Source organism: Stenella coeruleoalba (assembly GCF_951394435.1).
Source record: "Stenella coeruleoalba genome assembly, chromosome: 1".
NCBI lineage: Eukaryota > Metazoa > Chordata > Mammalia > Artiodactyla > Delphinidae > Stenella > Stenella coeruleoalba.
Window position 1 is genome coordinate 73,433,647 of NC_137169.1, and position 24,552 is coordinate 73,458,198.

The 24,552-nt window shown below is 37.4% G+C and overlaps 1 protein-coding gene across 2 annotated transcripts in view; it reads left to right on the forward strand.

The window, feature by feature from the left end:
• Nucleotides 1-593: 593 nt before the first annotated feature.
• PRKACB (protein kinase cAMP-activated catalytic subunit beta) overlaps nucleotides 594-24,552 on the forward strand; it is a 141,789-nt gene continuing 117,830 nt past the window's right edge. For both annotated transcript variants that reach the window (XM_079924901.1, XM_079924899.1), the window contains exon 1: nucleotides 594-906. Coding sequence is in view for 1 of the 2 variants with exons in the window: in XM_079924899.1 (XP_079781025.1) it covers nucleotides 861-906 (46 nt within the window). In the remaining variant the exon portion in view is untranslated. The remainder of the gene's footprint in view (nucleotides 907-24,552) is intronic.

The following is a 24,552-nucleotide window of genomic DNA, read 5'->3' on the forward strand; positions in this document are numbered from 1 at the left end:
AATAGTAATACTTTCCTTTCTCTCTGGGGTATTTGACAAAACCTGAGGGCGATCCCGCAAAACCAGAGAATGAAAACTGCACTGGGAACATCAAAGGTTTTGTGACTGGTGCCTAAGAACCAGGATGACAACGTGGTGGGCTCGGTGAACACCTGGATCTGTGAGGCAAAGACAGGCTCGGAACCACGATCAGGATTAGGGACGAACTTGTTCCCTCGGCTGATACTGACCAGTCCGCAAAACCCAGTGGCGCGAAGCAGGGGACTCCCCTCGCCTGCGACCTCCAGGGCGTGGGGGAGGCCAGGCTGAGAGACGACAGGTTACTCAAAGCTAACGGTCCCCACGCCGCCTCCCAGATCTTGAGGATGGGCATCCGAGACCAAGTCCGTGCCACCACGTCCCGGCTTGGTGGGCCGCTGAGGTGCCAGCCGAGGTTACCCGAGTCCGCTGCCCCCGGCTCGGCCCCCCTCAGCCCGCCGCCCTTGTACCCGGCCGACACGTCACTTCCGGCGCGCGCGCCCGCTGGTGAAGAGGGACAGGGTCGGGGCCCCGGCGCGCTGCTGCCGGGGGGCGCGCAGGGGGGGCGGGGCTGGGTAAGGGGGAGTGTCTGCCAGCCACAGCCGCCGCCGCCGCCACCGTTGCTGCCGTTGATATCGCTGCTGCCGCCGGGGCTGAGGACTTTGCTGAAGCCTTGGCCTCAGAACCGGCCCAGTCTTCCCGCCCGCACTTCGGCCGCCAGCGCCGAGAGCACTGACCGCGCTGACCGGTGCAGAAGCAGGAGTTGCCTCAGCCTGTGGAGCGGCGGGGACGGCCCCGGCTCCTCTTCCCCTCCCTGACCCCTTCCTTTCATCGTCTCAGTCATGGGGAACGCGGCGACCGCCAAGAAAGGCAGCGAGGTGGAGAGCGGTGAGTCAAGGGCTGGGTCTGGGGTCCCGCCGGGCGGGCCGGAACGGGGCACCGAGCGCCCCTCCGGGTCGGAGCCCGGAGGCCGCTGACACGGTCCAGGCCTCGCAGCGGCCGCCGGGAGCCACTCTAGGGGACCCTGGGGACCCGCTCCCTTCCTCTTCCACCCCCTCCCCCCAGCTCCGGCGCGAGGGCTGAGCGCCGAGGGCCGGATGGAGAGGGCGAGGGAGGAGAGCGGTCCCTGCAATTCCGTCTTTCACTAGAGCGCGCGCCGGGGGTGGGGTGGGGGGGTCTCCCATGCTTAGATGCTTCCCCAAATATGGTCCGGATAAAGAAGTCTCTTGGACCATCCCAGCCCTCGCTCCCCCCCCCAAAAAACGCGGGCCCCCTCTTTGGGAGCCACAGGTAGTGTTGTGAGCAGAGTTGGCTCTTTTCCCTCCATCACTTGGGTCCATCCCAACCTTATCATCAGGTGAGGGGCTGCGGGTCTGGTCCTCCGCAGGTGAGGTTAATCCTAAGTGGGCAACTACGTTTTAGAGATCCTCCGTCTTTTCAGATTAGGAGTGGAAAATATAATAAGAGTAAACAAAAACTTTTCCCATTATAGAAAAAAAGCAAGGCAGGTTTGCCTTTTCTTGAGACATGCAAGAATTTGCTACAATGTCTATAAAACTTAAAGGTCACTCTGAATTGAAGTGCTTCCAGAATACGGTGGATTTCTTTTGAGAGCTGAAAGTGCAGGCACTCTACACTTTACACCAAACAGTAAAAAGTCATGAATTTCTGTATGGCTATATGGTTTTATTTATTTATTTATCTATCAATCAATCCGTCAGTCAGTCTGGATGGTTTTTGCCTTTGCCAGGTTCAACTCAGATTTGATGATTCAGGATGAACAGAAAACAAATAGTATTCGTTGTGTGACCGGGAGTAAATGACATCTCAGCACTTGAGGGAATGCCTGATGAATTTATTCCAGTTTGTGTAAATATTTTTTAATGCTTCTATGTTTTTACTACGTTTTAGGTTAATTTCATAATTTAGCATGAAGGAAATAGCTTTTTTCGGTATCAGTAAAGCAGAATCGATTGGGAAATATCTAGTCATTCATTTTGTTTAATGTGAATAGTAAGATCAGATTATGTGGTTTGTGTTTCACCAATAAAGTTTTGGTGTTAATTTTCAGGAGCTCCAGAAAAGTTTAATGTCTTTAATATGTGATATGGAGATTTTAAAAAGCCAATATAGAGGTAGAATTTTAGTGTTTTTTTTTCTTTAATTGCACAAATGTAGTAACTAACTGTACAAAAAGTATTAATGTGGAAAGTAAAGAATTACTTGTGCCTTTCATCATTTTCCTTTTTAATTTAAAGCTAAAGATAAAACATGTGCTAATTGTATTACAAAGAGTGTGCTTGGTAATGGAATCATATCAGTAATTTTTATTAACAAGTGCTGGCCTGTACAGTGTTTATATTTTTAACAGTGATAGTAGACTCTTTTGTGATTTATATATTTCCATTATTAAGTTACCAAACTAATTCTCTCCTAGAGAGTATTAATTTGAAGCTCGTAGCTATGGGATAATCTTGGAATATTTACAGGAAACAGAAAGGAAACTTTAGATGTTTATCAAAATATCTTGAAATTATTCCTATGAATAAATTCTTTCCTAAGCTTTAACTGTTAGTGATAGCCTAGTTCTTAAGTATGTTAGCCAGCTTTTTATATAAGTTTATTTATGGAAACTGAAGGTCATTATAGTAGTTTGAATAAATGTTGTGAAGTGATAAAAGAAAATAGCAAGCTATGTCTCATTGGGACAGTCATTGCAAGTGTCACATGTTGATCAGTTTGTAATTTCATTTGGAGCAATGGTATCAGGTGCATGTTGCTGCTGTTCTACTGTGGCGAACAAAGAAATTTTATCAATGTATCTTAAAACTTAATGAAAGAACAACTTTTACCATCATATACGTAACTGTTCTGTATAGTTTTTAAAAATTACTTTTGAAAATATATACCTTTCAAAATTTGAATGTAGTTATTTAAACTTCAGCTGATACATAAAAGCATAAACTTTTAGAAATATAAGTGATTCTAGAGATCAGCCTGTGTAATCATTCCATTTCAAAGCCAAAGTGCCTGACCTCTGAATAAGCTGGAGCTGAGATCATGCTATTGGTGATACCAGAGTAAGGAATAGAATCTGATGCCCTGACTCAATACTGTATCACTAAATAATCAATTAATACGAATATTTTCAAAATATCTACAAAGTGTATTAGTTTCATATGGAGACTCTGTAAGTAAAGCTCAAGAAATTTTACTATCTAGTGTGAGAGAGAAAATGTACATATAAAAGTTAAGTGAAAAGCAAAATATGACAAGTGCTAACATTATGGAAAATGAACTTAAAACTCTGAAAACTACCAATAGGAAAATGTTTGATTTGAAATGATGATATAAAAATATCAGGCCAGTTAGGATTTGAGGTTTGGCCCTTGCCTCATACAGGTGACTCTGGAGCTTAGTTCTAAAAATATTCCAGAAGAATGAAGCTGGGCATAAAAATATTTGAGAACGGTCTTAGTTAGCTTTGACCATCTGGTGCTTATGTTGTACTCTGTTGAAATCTATCCCCCTACATTTAGAATAAAACATTTTCTGGGGTAAGACTTGAAAGCTGGGGAGATTTCATTTTCATCTCCACAGTTTCTGGAGATCACATTAAGTTGGGTACCTATTATTCTACTGTAGTGAACTAGGAAATTGTATTGATATGTCTTAAAACTTAATGAAAGAGCAACTGTTACTTTTACATACCTGTTCTGTGTATTTTTAAAAATTACTCTAGTAAAAAATATGTGTCTCAAAATCTGACTAGTTATTTAAACTTCAGCTAATATGCAGAAGTATAAATTTTAGAAAAATAAGTGAGCGTACAATTCTCTGAGAAATTTTAAACTTGTCATTCAAAATTGTTTTACTTATCCTGTCTCCCACTTTTTACTTTACTCACAGCCCCCAACATAAAAACAGATGCCACCTATTTTAGCCTAGGAGGGGTTTTTTGTTTGTTTATTTCATTAAAAAACAAACAAACATTAGATGTCCTCTACCCCCCACCACATGTTGCTTGGGGCTTTATGTTACACTCTTAGCGCCAAGGTGTTGAGACCTATGGGTAAAGTGTTGGTAGAGATTTGAATGCAGATTCTCCCATGACTGCAAGTGGTAGAGCCACCTGTAAGCCAGTGTTCATATAATGAGTTTTGAATGTTTTCCAGAGTCTCTCTGTCTTAAGAACTTTTGAAGATGAATGGAAGTTAAAGAAAGTCACCAGTAGACTAGTTTCAACCAAAATGCAAGTTTCATAAAAACTAGCATTTTTTTAAAGGCTTACTGTGTGCCAGGTTCTCTAGTACTTTGCATTCATAATTTCACTTAATCTTTTCAACTGTATGATATAGTTTAGTTATTTCTCCATTTTATAGATGAGAAAAAGGAGGCTTAGAGAGCTTAAATGACTTGTCTAAGGTTGCACAGCTAGTAAGTCAGGGAGTAACGTTTGAACTTAGGCAGGTTAACCCCAGAACCTGAAATCCTAACCACTGTGCAAACAGCCTCTGTATCCAATGGAAAATCTGATTCTAAGATACACAGAATAGCTTATACTTCATTTTAATCTGTTTATTATTATAGAAAATTTTGGTGGTTTCCAATAGTATCTTTATTTGGATATAGTAGATATCTTAAATGAAAGAGTTAATTTTTCCTTGTACTGTCTTCTAGATTCAATTTCTGTAAATTGAGGGTGAAGGATTAAATTACCTTGAAAGTCTTTTCAGATTCAATGTGGTATAATTTCAAATTAAGCCATAGAAAATTAATTTTATATACTTAAAGCATTCATTAGTATTTGTGTTTAATCCTTTTTTTCTCATTTGTAAATGTATACTTTCCCTTTCTATGAAATAGCCAATTGAAAAATTACTTTTGAACTTATATTGCCATTTTAAAAGTACTTGGAAATTTGCATTTTACCATGGTTTACAATAGCACTATCCAATCAAACTTGCTGCTGTGATGGAAATGTTTATATTGTCTCATGTGGTAGCCACTAGCTACATGCAGCTATTGAGCACTTGAAATGTAACCTGGGCAACTGATAAACTGAATTTTTAACCTACATGTGGCAGTTAGTGTTTGGTATATTGGACACCACACGTTTAGAGCATAGCTGTCTTTCTTTACATGTAATAAAAACGCCAACCCATCTTTCCGTCATCTTGGTAATTTGTGGATCCTCACAAGTTTGTACAGATGAACAAAATGCTGTATTTGTCTTTTTTCATACTAGAAATTAACTTATTTCTTCAGTATTTCCTCTGAATAAGCATTTATACACCTAGTGAACAGATTATTATAGTTTAGTAATTTGTGTATAATCTGTAAAGTTAGGTACAAAGTTAATTTCCTTATTGGACTCTACTACAATTAGAATTTATTAGTTTTTAATACTGAATCCCAGTGAATACATTTTTATTGAAAATTTTATAGATTTAAATGTTGATTAGGAACAAGTTCAGTGATCTCATATCTTATGTCTTTAAACTTTTCAATTATCATATTTTTTTAAAAGAAAATCAGCAACAGATATTTATTCCATTTTAATAGATTGCCAGAAGAATTTTGGAGTAGTCTTCCTTAGGTTAAAAAATAAAGAAAAAAAAGTGAAAATAAACAGCCACACTATTTGGATGATAAATACATATTATCTCATACAGTTCCATGATTCTCTGATTCATTTTGTGCAGATCATCTACTGTGTAAAATTACCCTCCTGCTCAGGAACCATTTTTCCCATTCTCCTGGCCAGTGTCCTCCACTTAGGATATAAACAGATTGTTGCTTTTCATTGCCAGCAGCAGGATAATTAGAGGCATGAAAGCCAGTTTAGAGAAGTAAGCCATGGCTGAGTGGCAGAAGCAGCAGATGAAAAGATACTAGGTAAGCCAACATAGCTATTAAGATTCTTTCAGATAGTAAGGAGTTGACCATAAGTCATTTTGATATTCCATTAAATTAATAAAATAATTAGTATAATTTACAAAATTGTCTATATATCTATGTGATAATAAATGTTAGTACACATATGTGTCCACATTTCCTCAAGGGAATAAATCTTAAGTTTTTAATGGAAAAAAACTATGTTAAATAGGAAAATGTGGAACTTATAGGAGGTAAATATACCTAGGTCAGTACCATATTATTTGGAGTATTTTATCTTAATTTAAAAAATATTCCTCAAGAGTCCCTGTATTGTTCTTTTCTTTGTTCATTTGTTCATTCATTCTACATATTGAGTTCCTAATATGTGACAGACTTTATGCAAGTCTATGGGAATAAAGGCTGAATCGGATACAGTATCTGCTCCAAAGTACCTGTGTTTCAGAAGGGGGAGACAGACATGTCAACAACTTAATGAAAAACAAAAAACAAAACAAAACAAAAAAAAACTGTTACAAATGCTTTTGTAAAAGTTCACTGGGGGAACCAATAGAAAGTATGGTCATTTCCACAGAGGTGGGGGGAAGTGAAGTTCAAAAAGGACTGCAAAGACGAGGTGAGCCCGGAGTTGAACATTGAAAATCGTAAATGTTCAACAGCAGGATCACAGGAGGAAGTATGTTCTGAGTAGAGAGAGCACACAGAGTGAGCAAAGATACAGAGGGGTGAAACAGCATGACATATTCAGGGACGAAAGTAAGTTGTCCATTATGACTAAATGATAGAGGATGGGGTTCGTGGTAGGGGAGAGGGGAGATTGTACAATGAAAGATGAGACTGAAGAAATGGACAGAGACCATGAAAAGAGTTTGAATTTTATCCTATGGACATTAGGGAGCTACTGTGAAATAAGAGAAAGATATGATAAAATTTGGGTTTTAGAGAGATTACTTTGGTGGTAATGTGAAGATGTCACCATGGAACAAGTGAAGTGTTTGGAGGCAGGAAGATCAATTAGAAGGCTCCCTCTCTCAAGTGAGGGACTTTGAGGGTCTGAATCAAGGTGGTAGAGGTAGGGATACAGGAATGATCTGAAATGTGAGAAATTTGGAAACTAAAAATAAGCAGACTGTACTGTACTGATTGCATGTTGGGAATGAGGAAAAGGAGGAATTAGGAATAACTCCCAAGTTTTTAGCTTCTGTGTCTTGGTGGCTGGGTTGTAATGCCAGTAATGGAGTTAGGAAATGGATATAAGGGGAGGAACAGATTTGGGGGGGCATATTGAACTCAGGGTGCCTATGGCATTTCTGAAAAATGATTTCTGATTGGTTGTTTTATGTGTGGATTGTCTATAATTCTCCCAGCTGTGAGGGAAAGAATGACCTTGGATGGTCAAAGGATCTTTTCCAAATTTCATCCTCATTTTGCTCCCCTTTTAAGGCCAGCTGTTTAGAAGCTATAAAACTATATATGACATCTGACATGACTTCTATAAATTAAGAACTGTAGCCACTAAAAGTTTAGCTTCTTTGTTTTGAAAAAAGTAAAAGCCAAAGCACTGATGAGAACAGCGTAACTTTTAAAGAAACAAAATAATTTAAAGTCAGATAAAATGTTACTTTTATAATTAAAGTAAGCATCCTATATGCTGTTGAGTTTTGTAGAGTCATGTGGAATAGTGGAAAAAACATGTAAAATATAGTACCAACATATATTGTACTAAGTAAATATCAATATTCTTCCCTTAGCGTTCTTTAAAATTGATATTAAAAAGTTAAAGTGTGACTTAATAGTAGGAATATGAACTTAGAATAAGAAAAATCTAAATTCTCTTTTCTAATTCTTTCCATTAGTTTGCTTTAGACAAGTGTTTTAATACCTCCAAGCTGTACTATAAAATTGAGAAGGATGAATTTGATAAAGAGGCTGTGGCCTTTTCCAGGTTTATAATTCAATTTTTCCCATATATTTATTAAAAGAAAGAAGGTATATATTAAAAGTAGCAAGACAGGAATAAATTATAGAGGAGTCTTACGGAATTATGTGGGTAGAGAAATGGCAAATGATCCTCAGTGTGAGCAAATACAAGGTAATTTATTTAGGGGAAATTTTTGATCTGTACTTAAATAACGATAGCCTCTGAGTTTTGGCCTAAGAAACAAATTTTGGAATCACTGTATTGATCTTTGAAGATATTTTCATGTTCTGCTGTAGGTAAAGGGACCACTTAAATGTTGGTCATCAAGGGAGTGTATTAGAAACAAAACATAAAACAGTCTACTCTTAGTGTAAAATCCTTAACGTATTATGTGTAGTTATGATGTTTTGTTTATAGCAGAACTGGAGAAAGTTAAGATCAGGGCGGCTAATGGGAGTAAGTGAATTGGTCTATTGTATGAGGATAAACTTAAAACAAAAAAACAAACAAAAAAAACCCCCCAGAACTCTTCATTCTAGAAAGATTAGGGCTGCACGATTGAAGTGTATAAACCAAATAGTATAGACAGAGAAAATCTGGCATTATTCACCTACATTTAGAACACTAGAACTCATGGGCTATTCCTCAAAACTTATAAAAGCTAGTTGTAGAGCAAATAAAAGGAAGTACAGTGAAACCTTCATAAACTTGGCTTAGAGAATAAATATATTTAACTGATTATTTATGTTTAAAGGTAGAAACATTTGTGCTTACAAATTCAGCTAGTATTTTTATCAACTTAAAAATTGCTGGAAAGTGTTGATGCGCTTTTATTCTTTTTATAGGTTTTGTAACCCTTTCAGCCCCTTACAGCTTCAAAAAGACTCATCAGTATTAGTAGACCTCTTTCTTGCTAATATTGAGGTTTACTACCATAATGCAAAAAATAAATTATTTCCCCTGATACGGAGGTATAGCTTAAAAGTTGCTTAAATATAGAGGTATAACTTAACTTGCTTAATTAGAGATGGAGGTATAGCTTAACTTTTTATATTTCAATCCATTATAATTCATCTATTCATTTTTTTTTAATTTCTGGGGGGGCGTGTAGGAGATACAGAGTTGTCTTCATGTAGCTCATAGTCTAGTGGAAGCTTTAGACAAGTAAATGCATAATCATGAGAATTTTGTAGGAAGTATATTATAGAGTATTTCCTGCAGTAACAATTTGGTTTTTTACTTTTTGGTTATAATAGATTCAGTAATGTTCTGTATCTATGTGGATAATTTTCTGAATCAGATTTGGGACTACTTGGGACTTCCCCGGTGGTCCAGTGGTTAAGACTCTGCGCTTCCACTGCAGGGAGCACGGGTTTGATCCCTGGTCAGGGAACTAAGATCCCACATACTGAGTGGCGTGGCCAGAAAAAAAAAAGGGGGACTCCTTTAAAGAGAGAAATGAACTAATTGACAGTTCACAATGAAGGATAATTCAGTAGCACATTTGACATTAGGGCTGCCTTATAAAATCCAATGTAAATGCCATATCTTTAGCTGATTTGCTGTTACAGGTATAAAGTCCCAGGCTTTATGGCTATGGTTTAAGATTGTATTCCCTGTTGCCTACTATTCATTTAATGTTAACTTTTCAATGACTTCTGAAATTTTTGTTTTCTAGTAAAACAACTGTTGAATCTAAACCTATGAGTCCTTGGCAAGTCTGTATTCTCCATCTGGACTTTGACTCAGAAACAAAGATACTGTCTTGAGATCTCATTATTTTAAGGTTCTACTTAATGGGTATTCAATTTCCACTTATTCAAGTAGAAGACCATACAGCATCAGCAGACCGTTGTGGTATGTGAGCCACAAAATTGAAAGAAACTGTTTATACAGATATTACTTAGCTTCTTTTATAAGAGCCAATTCTGCTAATTTAGCTCCTCCAATCCTAGCTCAGCTAGGATCCTGTCCTAGCTCAGCTCCCTAGATGTATAGAAGCCATGAAAGGTTAAACTGGGGAAGAATATGACTCTCTCTTTAGGCTGTAGTCTTGAGGTTACTAAATAAGCTATAGTTCAACTGATAGAATGATGCAGAGACAGAATAGTCATTTGTTTGTCATTCATTCAATCCTTAAGTTATTCTCAATCAGTACTTAGTACGTGCCTACCTTGTACCAGGCATTGTGCTAGTCCATAAATGCAAATATGAGGATAAATGTAAGACTTAGTTCCTATCCTTAAGCTGGGAGACAGATACATTCAGATATTTATGATAAAAATGTACAATGATACACAGGTGCCTGAGATTGATACTAGGGTGAAAATACAACATAGGAGTTTATATGGGAATAAGTATAGAATTTCTGAGATCATCTTGGGAAATAGACTGTAACTGACTGAAATAGAAATTGGTTTTGAGTCCATTTTGGAGATGTTTACATCTGTAACTCTAGCACTTATACTAGCATTGATTTCTCAGCTGTTTCTCCTACTACACATTGTGATATGTAAGGGCAGAGACAATATCTACCTTGTTTAGGTAGATATCCCCCAAACACAGTTCCCAGCTCATAGTGGAAGCTAAAACTATGGATAATTAAATGGATAAAAAAACCTCAAGCTTCTTTTAGAAATGTTTACCTTCCCCCCTCCCCAGTTAGCAGGTACTTTCTCTGTAATATATTGACTATTTGGGTCTAGTAGTTGATTTATTTGATAAGAGGGTACCTCTTTCCCTCTCTTCTTAGCACATAGTAGTTTATTCGACATTTATATGTCAAAATTATATCACTTTTAATTGGTAGGGAGAGATTGGTCTCAGGCTTCAGCTAGGAAGACATTAGATTAGGAAAAACTGTTATGCTCCCAACCTCTTAAAAAAACTCTCCTCGTTTGAGGCCTGAATGTTTGTGTATCCCCCAGATTCATATGTTGAATCCTGACTCCCAAGTTGATGATATTTGAAGGTGGGATCTTTGGGAGGTGGTTATGTCATGAGGGCAGAGCCTCATGAATGGGATTATAAAAAAGGCTGAGAGAGCTCCCTTGCCCCTTCAGCTGTGAGGTTAACAGTGAGAATACGGCTGTCAATGAGGAAGTGGGCTGGTACCAGACACCAAATCTGCCGGCACCAGATCTTGAATTTCCAGCTTTCAGAACTGTAAGAAATAAATTTCTTTTATTTATAAGCCACCCAGTCTATGGTATTTTGTTATAGCAGCCCAAACAGACCAAGACAAGACCTATACCATTCAGCTGTATCACCATGTTCCTCGTCTATGTTGCTGTCATTTACCAATCTCTGGCTCACTTACTTTCATTCATCAAAAACTTTGGGTCACAAAGTTTCTCTGTACTGTAAGCCCTGTATTCATCCTTGATGGCTTTAACTTCTGCTTGATGACTCATCCATTATCATTGCATCTCAATTCCTTGACCACATTATCGTTATCCCCTTCTCTTCACTTCAGTTTAGATAGCCAGTCTCACCAGCAACCTTGTCATACTCATTAACTGCGCAAGAATCACTATTGTAGGCATGTCATTCTCTGATTACAGTGTCCTCTCCTTATCGTTTGCTTTTTAAATATTCCCATTATGATCATTCTTCATTAGAACCTCTCGCTTCATTTTTTCTTAACCAGTTTAGATTACGTGGTCCCTGAAATCCTTTGCACTTTTCTCTTTTTATCACATCCTTCCTTACAGAAGTCCAGTTGATAAACTTAACTTGCACTTTCTTAGTGCTTTCAGCCAGGAGCTAAGCACCGCTGGAGAAAGCCACATGGAAGGGGCACTATAAATTCAACCTCAAATGGGCTGTCAACATGACTTGACAGTTGAACCACATTTCTCTGATTAACTCTGTTTCCCATTCATTACAATTTCTATTTCATTCTCTTCTTTACACTTCTGAAATCCCCATTATGTCTCTCATTCTAAGCAATGGTCTTGCCTCGTATTTCGCTAAGAAAATAAAAGGTATCAGACAAGAACCCCTTCAACTTCTTATATCAAACATCCAGATGTCCTATATTTTAACTTTATCTTGTTATTCTGTTATAATAGAGGAGTTGTCTATTCCATTTATCTATTGTTAAATCACATCTCTCGTTTAGTGGCTTAAAGCAATGACAACATTTATTTTGCTTAGGAAAGGGCACTTTGGTCAGAGTTCTACAAGGACATCTCATCTCTGCTCTGTTTGACAACAACTAGCTCAGCTCAAAGGTTGGGGCCTAGAATCGCTTAAAGACTTGCTCATTCACATGTCTCCTTGTTGTGCTGGCTGTAGGTGGTTGGAACCTTAGCTGGGATTTTCAGCTGGAATATCTACAGGTGGCCTTTACACGTCGCTTGGGCTTTCTTATAATATGGTGGTTGAGTTCCAAGGGAGAGGGAGAAGAGCCAGGTGGAAGCTGTATCCCCTTTTATGACCTAGCCTTAGAAGTCAAGCAATGTCACTTCTTCTGCATTCTGTTCGTTAGAAGTGAGTCACTGAGATGAGTCCATATTTGAAGAAGGTGTATTAGATTGCACCCTTTGATGGAAGGAGTTCAAAGAATTTTTGACATATTTTAAAAACCCACCACGTCACACATCTTTCTCTGCAAGGCAAACCCGTCTACCATTACTTTGGATCCCATCCTCTCTTGCTTTCCCAGGAACCTTATGCAATTGTGTATTTTTCTTTTTTTATATTCAACCTGTCTTCTCATTTGTTTTAACAATGTGCACCCCTTTTTCTTTAACTTTCTGTTTTGCTTTTTGACTACATTTTCTTCCCTTTTTCATCTCTCACCTAAAGTAAACTAGTCTATGACTTACTGTACACGTGGCCATTTCAGTTGCCTTCGGTGGCTAGGCAGGTAATTAAAATCTGTGTTGGATAAAACGTGAAGCCAGGATTAAAAAAAAAAGAGAAAGTGTTCTTTTTTTCCTCTTCTTGCTGTATTATAGTTACTTACAGTCATGACGCAGAGAATGTAACCTACACTTAATGCAGTTCAGCTTTTAGAATACAACACGTTTGAAAACTTGGTCTGCCGGTAAGTAAATCAGTATGTAACAACATAAAAACATAAAAAAGTCTTAAAATGAGAGAGGGGCAAGTGGCTAAAAGTTTGTGCAAGGAGGTGATCATAATGCTTGGCCTTGGGATTTATGCTTTTAAGGAGGAAAAAGGATATAAGGATATGAAGTAGAGTGAAAAGAATTGGAGACCTTGATAAGGTCTGAAGATTGTTGGAGTTGAGATATTAAAGTGAGTGAGCTAAAAAGATAGATAGATGGTTGTCAGAGAGAGGATAGAATGAAATGGGTCAAGGGTATAATCTTTCAAGTAAGTGTCTAAGATAGGGTAGTGTGTAAATGTATATATTAAGTGAATATAGATACTAAACTAGAAAGGTTGGAGTATATACATACTAAATAAACATGTATATTAAATGAACTACAATAGCCTAGTTTTATTTGTAGTGTTAAATATAAGAGATATAGGGCTTCCCTGGTGGCGCAGTGGTTGAGAGTCCGCCTGCCGATGCAGGGGACACGGGTTCGTACCCCGGTCTGGGAAGATCCCACATGCCGCAGAGCGGCTAGGCCTGTGAGCCATGGCCGCTGAGCCTGCACGTCTGGAGCCTGTGCTCCGCAACGGGAGAGGCCACAACAGTGAGAGGCCTGCGTACCACAAAAAAAAAAAAAAAAAAAAAAAAAATTAGAATTTAACAATATAATTTTCAGATAAAAAGGCAAATATTAAATGTATTTTAGTGGCATGAGTTTTCAATTAATAGTGATAGCCAAAGACCAAGTGGGATCATGTTGGTTTATATATTCTGTAGATTAAAATATACTTCAGTTTAAATATGTATCTCTTCTTGAATTTAAAAATATTCATACTTGCATAGTTAAATGGGAATGTGTTCTTATTCTCTGTGGAACTATAGCTTTTATTAACAGCTGATTTAAATTTATCTAATTGAGAAAGGAATTGAATTATTCCCCTCCCCCTTTTAAAAAATCAATTACCTGAAAAGCCTTTGAGAATTTAGAAGCTAGCTACTTAGGTGATCAGAGGTTACTTGCCTGGACACTTAATATTATTAACCTGGTGTCTGGATCACACTGAGATCTAGAAAGTAATAAAAGTGTTCTCAAAGAAATAATAATAGATGTTACAGCGTATTTATATCAGTTCACACAGGTACTTTCAAAATCTTTCCTAATCTGCAAAATGGAGATAGTGCTGAGTTGTGAGATTTAGGAATCGTATATGATGTGTTTCTCATGGCACCTAGAAGATGGTCAATAAATATAGCTATAGTTTTTAAGGGAAATCCTTAATCACTTTGTGTATAGATTGGGCACATTTTTTAACAAGTTGTCTGAATTGCAAGTTAATGGACAACTAGAAACAGCAAATTAATCTACTGGAGTAATGTTATATTAGATTATAAGGAGCTGACATATTCATAACCTCAGGATCATCAAGAATAAAAAGATATAAAAATACAGTGGGAAATTTTAGCGTTATCCACCAAAACTTTAAAAATTGCATAAAGCAGCTTATATCGTTTATTTCTCACCATAACCCTATTAGTAAATACTATTATTATCATCACTTTTTTTTTAGTACGAAAATTAAGGCTTAGAGAAGTTTAACAAGGTCACACAGTTAAATGGCAGAGCTTTGTGCAATGCAAACTTAGTCAATTTGTTCTAGGCCTTCTACTCATAATCACTAGTTATTCTGCTCTCCTAACATGGTAATGATAATTTTCTTTTAAAAATTGTACATTTGAAACTGTCCTAGAATCCAAAGAGCCCTTAGAAGATATGTCTACCTACCATATCACTTTTTAGACTATTACTTAGCTTTTCCTATGTGCCAGGTACTGTTGTTGGTGCTATATGTATAATAACCCACTTAATCTTCACAACCCTTTGACATAGGAACTATGATTGCTCTTATTTTATACAAGAGGAAATTTAGGCACAAAGAGGCTAAGTAATTTGTCCAAAGCCACATGGTTAGTAAGTAGTCAGGCTGGGATTTGAACCCAGGCAGTGTGACTCTAGAGTCTGTGTTCTTAACCACTATGCCATATTGGCTGCTTTTCTAAAAAATCTGTAAATGTTTTACTTTATTTACTTATCTCTTGCATAATAATCTTAGCAGTGGTAGAAAACTCAGTACTCTATCAGCCAGGGTTACACCAGAAAAACAGAATCAATAGGCTATATATTAAGAGATATATTGCAAGGAATTGACTTATTGATTATGGGGGCTGGCTAGGCAAGTCCAAAATCCATGGGGCAGGCCGTCAGGAAGGGCAGGCTGGAACTCTCAGGCACAGGCTGAAGCTAAAGTCCACAGGCTGACTTCAGGGAAGCTTCAGTTCTGCTCTTCAAGGCCTTTCAGTTGATCGAATCAGACCCACCCAGATTATCTAGGATAATCTTCTTTACTTGAAGTGACCTGATTGTGGACTTTTCATCACATCTACCAAATACCTTCACAGCAACACCTAGATTAGTGTTTGATTGAATAACTGGAGACTATACCCTAGCCAAGTTTACACATAAAACTGATCATCACAGACATTGTTTTTTTTCTTTTTTAACCCTGGGGTGGTGGGTGGGGGGAGCTTTTCATTTTCCTAAGCCAGAAATGGAACTTTCTATTCAACCTTCATTTATTTATTAATCACTCTGGTACCTCCTCAACACCATCCACCCCCCACCGCGATTACCACAGCCAAAAAAGATTTCAAGTGTTTTGTGATAGAAGGCATATACATAAATCATATTGTCTTTAAAGTAAAATTTTTAAAATAAACAGGACCCTCAAAATAAAGTAGATTAAGATTGAACCAGAAAACTGATGGTGATAGTTATTATATTTGAGCATAAAATTTAGCACTTTTTACATGGCAAGGGAGTATACAGTATAGAACCTCTTCCGAATTCACTGAAATTCTAACAGAAGTTTAGCATTGAATTCTAACAGGAATTTAATCTATATAAATATAAGGAGCATTGGCCTACATAATTCACAAGAGAACTATTGTTTGATAAAAGAGATAACTCTCTTTAGATTATTAGGTGCAAGAAGGAGGGTTTCAGAAAGCTGCCTGCAGTTATTATTATTATTTTTGGGCAATTTTTATTTGTATCTTGACCATTTTATCCTCTTTTGATAAATACGATTTAAAATGCCATAAGATCCTTTACTAAGAAGAGGATTTAAAGTGCTACATCATAGACCTTCAACTAGACTAAAAAGGCTTATAAGAATCTTGAGTGTGTGTCTTACAGACCCTGTCAATTAGACAGTTGGGGTTTCTAGAAATGAGGACTTTGCCCTGTAACACAGCAGTCCCCAACCTTTTTTGGCACCAGGGACCGGTTTCATGGAAGACAGTTTTTCCACAGATGGAGCAGTGGGGGGAGGTTGTGGGGGAGATGGTTCAGGTGGTAACGCGAGTGATGGGGAGCGGGAGATGAAGCTTCGCTCGCTCGCCCGCTGCTCACCTCCTGCTGTGCGTCCAGGTTCCTAACAGGCCTTGGATTGGTACTGGTCTGCAGCCTGGGGGTTGGGAACCCCTGCTATAGCAGCCTTACATGAGGCCCAAGGTAGAGAATGGCCTTTCAGAGAGAAATGTGAACATGGCTTTTGTCTATTGGAGTTGATTATAATATGATAACATGAAATCTAGGGTTTTAAAAGGAAAGGGGCAGAGAGAAGTCATAATGAAAAGAAGTCTCTGCGCCCTCAACCTCCTGTGGAAAGGAAGCAGGCTGAGAAGCTACTCAGCTCTAAACATAGGCCATTTGTTATGGAAAATGAAGGATGACTCAGGATGCAGCCAAGAAGCCAGAGAGTAGAGCTAAGAGATATGGAGAACCACTTCCAGGACTAGTCAAGGAACTGGTGACTTGTGCCTAACTGGATTTCAGACTTGCTATTGACTAATGACTGTTACGTACCTCTTGTTTTCTCCCTTTTTGGATGGTAGTGTCCCTTGCAATTTTCCTGTTCCTTGCTTCACCATTGTATATTGGGTTTGTATTGGGCAGATAGCTTGCATCTTCACAGGTCGTCAAATTAGAGGAATCATACCTGAGGAGCTGCAGACAAGAAACTGGATTTGAGGAGCCTTCTCTCCATCTGCACCTGATTTAGACTAGGTCCTGGACTCTGAGCTGATGTTGTAATGGGACTTTGGGGGGGCCTTGGGAGGGGTTAAGTGTATTTTGAAAATGGAGAAGTGTAAATAATATGTGGCCAGAGGATACTGTGACAGAGTAACGATGGCTGCAAATTTTTAACCACACTTTCCATCCAGAGGCATAGTTGATTTCTTCACTCCCTTTAATCTGGGATAGACATATGATTGTTTAAGCAATAAATATGGTGGATGTGATGCTGGGTCAATTCCAGGCTTATGCTTTTAAAAGGTTTAATAGCCTGTGCTCTTATAGAAACCAGCTGCTGTGTAAGAAGTCTGACTATTTTGAGACCAGCATGCCCAACTAGCCACTTGGAAAGAGAAAGAGAGAAAAGTGACAGAGAGAGAAAGGGTGGGGGGGGAGACAGAGACAGAGGGACAGAGGGAGTTAGAGATAGGCCCTATGGAGTAGCACCTAGGCACTAGACAAGTGAGTGACGCTTTCTTAGCCCTTTCAGTCAGCCCAGACTTCAACTGAAGCCAGATGAGTGAGTGACTCAGCCAGCAGTGAGAAGTGAGACACCAGACGTATGACTTCAGCTGGGCTGTTCCAGCTATCCTCCAGCTGTTTGAGTCACCCAGCTCAGACCCCAGACCCCAGATAAGCAGTTCCTACTGTACCTTGACCAAATTCTTGAACCACAGAATTGTGAGCAAAATATGCTCACAATTAACACTAAGTTTTGGTGTTTGTTACATAGTGATAGACAACTGAAACACATGCGAAGGAACTGAAATACAGAAAAGTTCTATCACCTGTCCAAGTTCAATCACATTTTAAACTGCCTATGTCCCTGTTCTTTCCAGAGGACCCCCTGGAACCTCTTTTCCATTATTAGCAAACCTGTCCGCACCTACAGGTTTTCCATGTAATGTACATTTTTTCCCTACTACCTCACATTGATAGTTGGACAGTTATGGTTAGCATACCTCCTTGATTTAATTCTAGAGTAATGATAGAATCTGAGATACAGCTGGGTACTATTCCTTAGTTTAAAATATCTCAAGTGGGATCTTCTCCTCTGAGTGTTTCATAAAAGAAATCCCTCACGCAAAAGCATTTAGTTATTAGCAAAGTACAACTGACTGAAAATTGCTTAAAGGAAATTCAGGATCATTTATATAATATACCAAAAGGTAAACAATTTAGTACTCATGAGACATTAAAGTTTTTCTCAAATGTCCTTCTGATTGTACTCTTGATTAGAGGTCTTCTTTCTTGACCATTCACTAGAACAGAATGCTACCCTGATCACTTCTCCCTTCTGGATATTTTTCTCTGGAACATCTAATTCCTTCCCACCACCTCATTATTCAGAGAAACTTCTTGCTTTCACAGAAAACCCAGGCACTGACACTTGCTTTTTTTTTTTTTTTAACCTGGAGTGAGTGTATTCAACCATTTCTTTCAACAAATGAATTTTCATAATAACAATTATGGGAAATTTTCTACTCACCATTACTTATATATAATAAAAAGAAAAGAAAAATCTCAACCAGAATCCCACCATTCACAGATAACCAGTTAGCATTTTTTTCTTCAATATATCCTTTTTAAAAATATATGGGTTAGTTTTAACAAAAATGGGATTATAATAATATTGGGTTGGCCAAAACGTTCGTTTGGTTTTTCCATAAGATGGCTCTAGTAGCGTTTATTTGTCTTTAACTTCATTCAAAACAATTTTGTTAGATTGTATTGTGACAGCTGTCATATCAGTGTGTGTTTATAGAAAAACCATCAAAATTGGTGAATTTTTGTGTAGCCATTTTAATACTGAAGATGGAAGAAAGAACATTTTCGGCATATTATGCTTTAGTTTTCAAGAAAGGTAAAAACGCAACTGAAATGCAAAAAAAGATTTGTGCCGCATATGGAGAAGTTGCCGTGACTAATCAAACGTCTCAAAAGTAGTTTGCGTGCTGGAGATTTATCGCTGGACGATGCTCCACGGTTGGGTAGACCAGTTGAAGTTGATAGTGATCAAATCGAGACATTAATTGAGAACAATCAATGTCATACCACGCGGGAGATAGCCGACATACTCAAAATATCCAAATCAAGCGCTGAAAATCATTTGCACCAGCTTGGTTATGTTAATCACTTTGATGTTTGGGTTCCACATAAGTTAAGTGAAAAAAACCTTCTTGACCGTATTTCCACATGCGATTCTCTACTTATACATAATGAAAATGTTCTGTTTTAAAAACAAATTGTGATGGCCCATGAAAAGTGGATACTGTACAATAACGTGGAACGGAAGAGATCGTGGGGCAAGTGAAATGAACCACCACCAACCACACCAAAGGCTGGTCTTCACCCAAAGAAGGTGATGTTATGTATATGATGGGATTGGAAGGGAGTCCCCTATGATGAGCTCCTTCCGGAAAACCAAACAATTAATTCCAACAGGTACTGTTCCCAATTAGACCAATTGAAAGCAGCACTCGATGAAAAGCGTCTGGAATTAGTTAACAGAGAACGCATAATCTTCCATCTGGATACTGCAAGGCCACATGTTTCTTTGATGACTAAACAAAAACTATTACAGCTTGGCTGGGAAGCTCTGATTCATCCGCCGTATTCACCAGACATTGCACCTTCGGATTTCCATTTGTTTTGGTCTTTACAAAATTCTCTTAATGGAGAAAATTTCAATTCCCTGGAAGACTGTAAAAGGCACCTGGAACAGTTCTTTGGTCAAAAAGATTAAAAGTTTTGGGAAGATGGAATTATGAAGTTGCCTGAAAAATGGCAGAAGGTAGTGGAACAAAAGGGTGAATATGTTGTTCAATAAAGTTCTTGGTAAAAATGAAAAATGTGTCTCTTATTTTTACTTAAAGCTGAAGGAAGTTTTTGGCCAACCCAATAATAGTATGGTACTTACCACGTGCCAGTCACTATTATGAGTGCTTTAACCTGGTTTATTTTATTTGATCCACCTCACTACCCAGTGTGGTCTGTACTTTTGTTAACACCATTTACAGGTGAAGAAACTGAAGCAGTTAAGTAATTTGCCCAACAGCACATAACTGGGATTCAAACTTAGGTAGGCTTGATTTTAGAGCCTGCAATTTTAACCATTACCCTAATCTGCCATCTAAGTATACATTCTTATACTTTGTTTTGTATTTTTTCATTTTTACAGCACGAATTTTTCCATGCAGTCAGATGTTATTCTGTAGGGAATATTTTTTTAACATTCAGTTTGTTAAGTTTATTGAAATAATAACATGTATAGAACTAATTTTTTTAACTCTCCACTTCAATAGTAACCATTCTTCCTACTTCCAATAGCGTTAATTAGTTTTGCTTGTTTTATAAATGTTATCATACAGTAGGTACTCTTTTGTGTCTGATTCATCCCTATGGTTGAGTATAGTTAGAAATTGTTCTCTTGGCTGTATTGTATTCCATTGTTTGAGTATATCATAATTTATCCATTCTGTTGTTGGTATATGTTAAGTTTCCATTTGGGGGCTATTATAAATGGTGCTGCTATAAACATTCTGGTACATGTATTCTGGTGAAAATATGTATGAATTTCTATTGAGTATATATCTAGTTGTGGACATTCAGCTTTAATAGATACAGTCGATAGTTTTCTGAAGTTGTACCAATTTGCGTTACTGTCAGCATCATATGAGAGTTCTCATTGTTCCACAATCCCAACAACTTCTGGTTTTTCCTTCCTTGTTTGCTTTAGCAAAATACTAGTGTTCCATTGTATGATTATTTACTGTCTTTAAAAAGGCAGCTCCTGTTGTTGGGCATTTAGGTTGTTTTCATTCTTTTTTTGAAAAGTGTTGAGACTAGTATTCTTGTAGATTTATTTTTTTAGACTTCTGGTACATGTTTTCCATGCACATAATAGCACAAATAACATGAGTGTTTGTTTCACTGAAACATTATAAGAATGAGTTATTGTAAGTTTCACAGCTTTAGTTAATCAGCATGAAATAGCATCTCATATTTTTAATTAATTTTATTTCTAGCAAAAGTTGAACATTATGTTTATTGGCAATTTTTATATTTTTAATAAGTAACCTGTTCTCATCCTGTGCTCATATTTCACCTGAAATATTTGTGAGTGTCTTTGTTATCATTATTAACCCTTCTCTGGCTATATGTTATAAACTTTTACTATTTATCTTTCAGTTTTGCAAAACTTTAAGTTTTTATGTAATCAAATGTATATTTTACAGTTTTTGTCTTTGATATCATGCTTTAAAAGATCTGCTCATATTTTCAACTATTCCATTCCATTCTCTTCTTCCCCTTTGTGTATATATATGTGTATGTGTACATATATGCATATATTTGTACTGTATACATACATATATATGTTCAAGTTTTACCATTTGAAAAATAATATGAAAATGTAAACTTTCTCCCTCTATGTCATGTCATCTTCTTTTTCTCAGATCTCTTTTAAAACTAAACTTCTTAATTAATAGGCTAATTTCACAGCTTCTACTTTCTTTCTGTTTATACCTCAAATCCTAAGGTTGATTTCTGTTCCTACCTGCTTTGGTAAGCGTCATCAATAATCCTGTTTGTGACCTTTTTTCTTTAGTTTCTCTCCTCCGTAATGTTTCCCCAAGTGAGTCATCCACTCAGTTACCTCAGATACTGCCACTTCCTATTACTTCTTTGTGACCAACACATATCTCTCTTCAGTTCTCCAGGCATATTTAATTTTTACTGGGTGTGTTACCTGGAAAGTCAAATTGAGGAAATTGTTTTTTCCCTAAGTCTGTATCCCCTATTTAGGTGAAAATGGGGAACTTTCTTAGTCATGTAAGCCAGAAATCTGGGAATCTTTCTAGATTCTTTCATTTTCCTTATCCCCTACCTCTCATTGGTGACTGCATCTTATCAGTGATTTGTCCCCTCATTTCTACTTCTGCTGCTTCTGTCTTAGTCAGTTCTTTATCATCCCTTTCCAGGATATCTAAAATATTTGCTTAACCAATCCCCTTACCTATGTTTTCTTAGCTATCTCCCAAAACTGATCTGGTTGCTCCCTGCTTAAAATCATTTTTTTGTCCTCCATTGAATGCCGTATAGAATCTGTTCTTAGCATGGCATATAAGGCCTGTCATGATTTGGCCCCTGTAACTTATTTGATTTCCTTCCTATCACTCCTTATAGTGTGTTTTAAGACACAATAAGACACTGTTATTAACTATGATTGCTTTGGCATTTGTTAATGACTTTAACACCCAAAGCTGTAGTGTTCAGAAGTATGCCCCAAACACAAAATGAATCTTTCTGTATTGCTAGCTAATGTTTATTAAGATATTACAAATAAATATTTTAATTAGTTTGAGCAAAACAAATCAATCTACTATGGGAAAAATGTATTGGATTAATTCAAAACTAAATCAAAATAATTTTGTCTGCTGTTTTTTGCTTGAGATTATCTATATTAATATTTCCCATTAGTATGGATTATTGAAGAGTTACTGTACCTGATCTCTTCTTCCATTATTGATTTTATATAAACTTCTCAAAGGAATTAACCAAGGATATAAATAGTACCCATACATAATTACCAAGTTCTTGATAATTAAAAAAAATTGGTAAGTATACCTTTTTTTTTTTTTTTTTTTTTTTTGCGGTACGTGGGCCTCTCACCGCTGCGGCCTCTCCCGTTGAGGAGCACAGGCTCCGGACGCGCAGGCTCAGCGGCCACGGCTCACGGGCCCAGCCGCTCCGCGGCACGTGGGATCCTCCCAGACCGGGGCACGAACCCGCGCCCCCCGCATCAGCAGGCGGACTCCCAACCACTGCGCCACCAGAGAAGCCCAAGTATACCTTTTTTTAAGCTATAATTTCTGAAATTCACCCTGCTACTTTTCTTTTGTAAGACCTTTACCCATACTCTTTCCTGTCTGGAAATCTTTTTATCTCTTTTCGTTTCACCTAATTAACCCTTTATCACATCCCTCATATTTCATTTCAATTATTATGCTTTTAGGAAGGTGTTCTCTGATCTTCCCACATTAGATTAAGGTCTCCTGTTATATATTTTCATAGAATCATGCCATTTTTTTATAGTACAGTCTTTCTCACTGAATTATAATATCTGTTTTTGCTATTAACTGAAGTCTAGCACACAGTACTGTGCTTGGCACATAGTAGGGACTCAGGAAATACTTGGTGAATAGATAAATACAGTTGCTTGATAGGCAAAGAGGATAGATTGGAAATATTTTTTCTGAGAGATGCTTGTTTTAAATATAGCCATAACAACCTTGATATATCTAAAATACTATAAAAAGAAAAAATCTAATCCTATAGAATGATGTGCCAACTGGTGCTTTTAATTTTTATTTTGTATTTATTCCTAATATAAGATTGGGAAGATAGCCATCAAAATACTTCTGCTAGGTAGCAAAGAAGACTAATTATGTTCCTGGAAATAACTACAACTATATACTTTCAACTTCAGGCCTGGTTTACGTGTTATATTAGAAACAATGTCTTAACAAGAAACTAATATTGCAAGCGGTCTTGTGAATTTGACTCAAAACAGAAGATCAAATGGAGATTTATTTTGGAGAATTGAGAATATAGTGGTGTAGCAATGAATATCCATTGGTGGCATTGCCATGAAGGTGAGTGTCCATTTCACAACAGACAGTGTCTTAAGTGCATTGCTTCTCAACTGTGGCTTACCTCCTTTGGTTCCTCCCTTAACCTGGTTTTCAAGTCTTCCTAACCATTCTATATTATACCCATTTCATGAATTCCTTTTCTTCTTAAAATAACTAATATCCGTTTTGTTGTTGTGGTTTTTTTTTTTTTTTTAACAACAACCTGACTAGTACATGTCCTAAAGGGGAATCTAATTCACATGTCCTCCCAGGAAAGGCAGCTACAGGTCTTATTTGTATGCATATTTCATAGGGCTCCCAGGGGAACAATGAAAAGTACTCTTAGGATGGATAGTTAAGCCCTTAAGCACAGGAATCAAGGATCATAGAACTGTAATTGATAGTTGGGAGTAATGTTTTTGCATAGAAGAATTCTGAAAGATAGTGCTCCAAAATTTCTTAAAAAGATTGACAGGAAATATTTTCAGTGCAGAAAACTGACAGGATTAATATCCAGAATAAAAAACACTTTAAAAGTCAACAAAAAGACAAAAAATGAGAATGGAGAGAAAAATACAGTAAAGGATGTGAATAGGTAAATTACTGAAGATGAGATTCAGATGATCAGTTGACATATGAAGAGATATTTGATATCATTAGTAATCAGTGAAATTTAAAATAAGATGTCGTTTTTCATTTACCAGATTAGCAGAGATGAACAAACCACACGTGTGTATTATGTATTGCAAGCATGTTGAGTGTAAATTGGGATAGCTCCTCCTGAGATGATTTGGCTGTATCTATTAAAACTGAAACTGCGTATAAACAGCAACTCAGGAATTCCTCATTTTGGTATCTTCTGAATAGAAACACA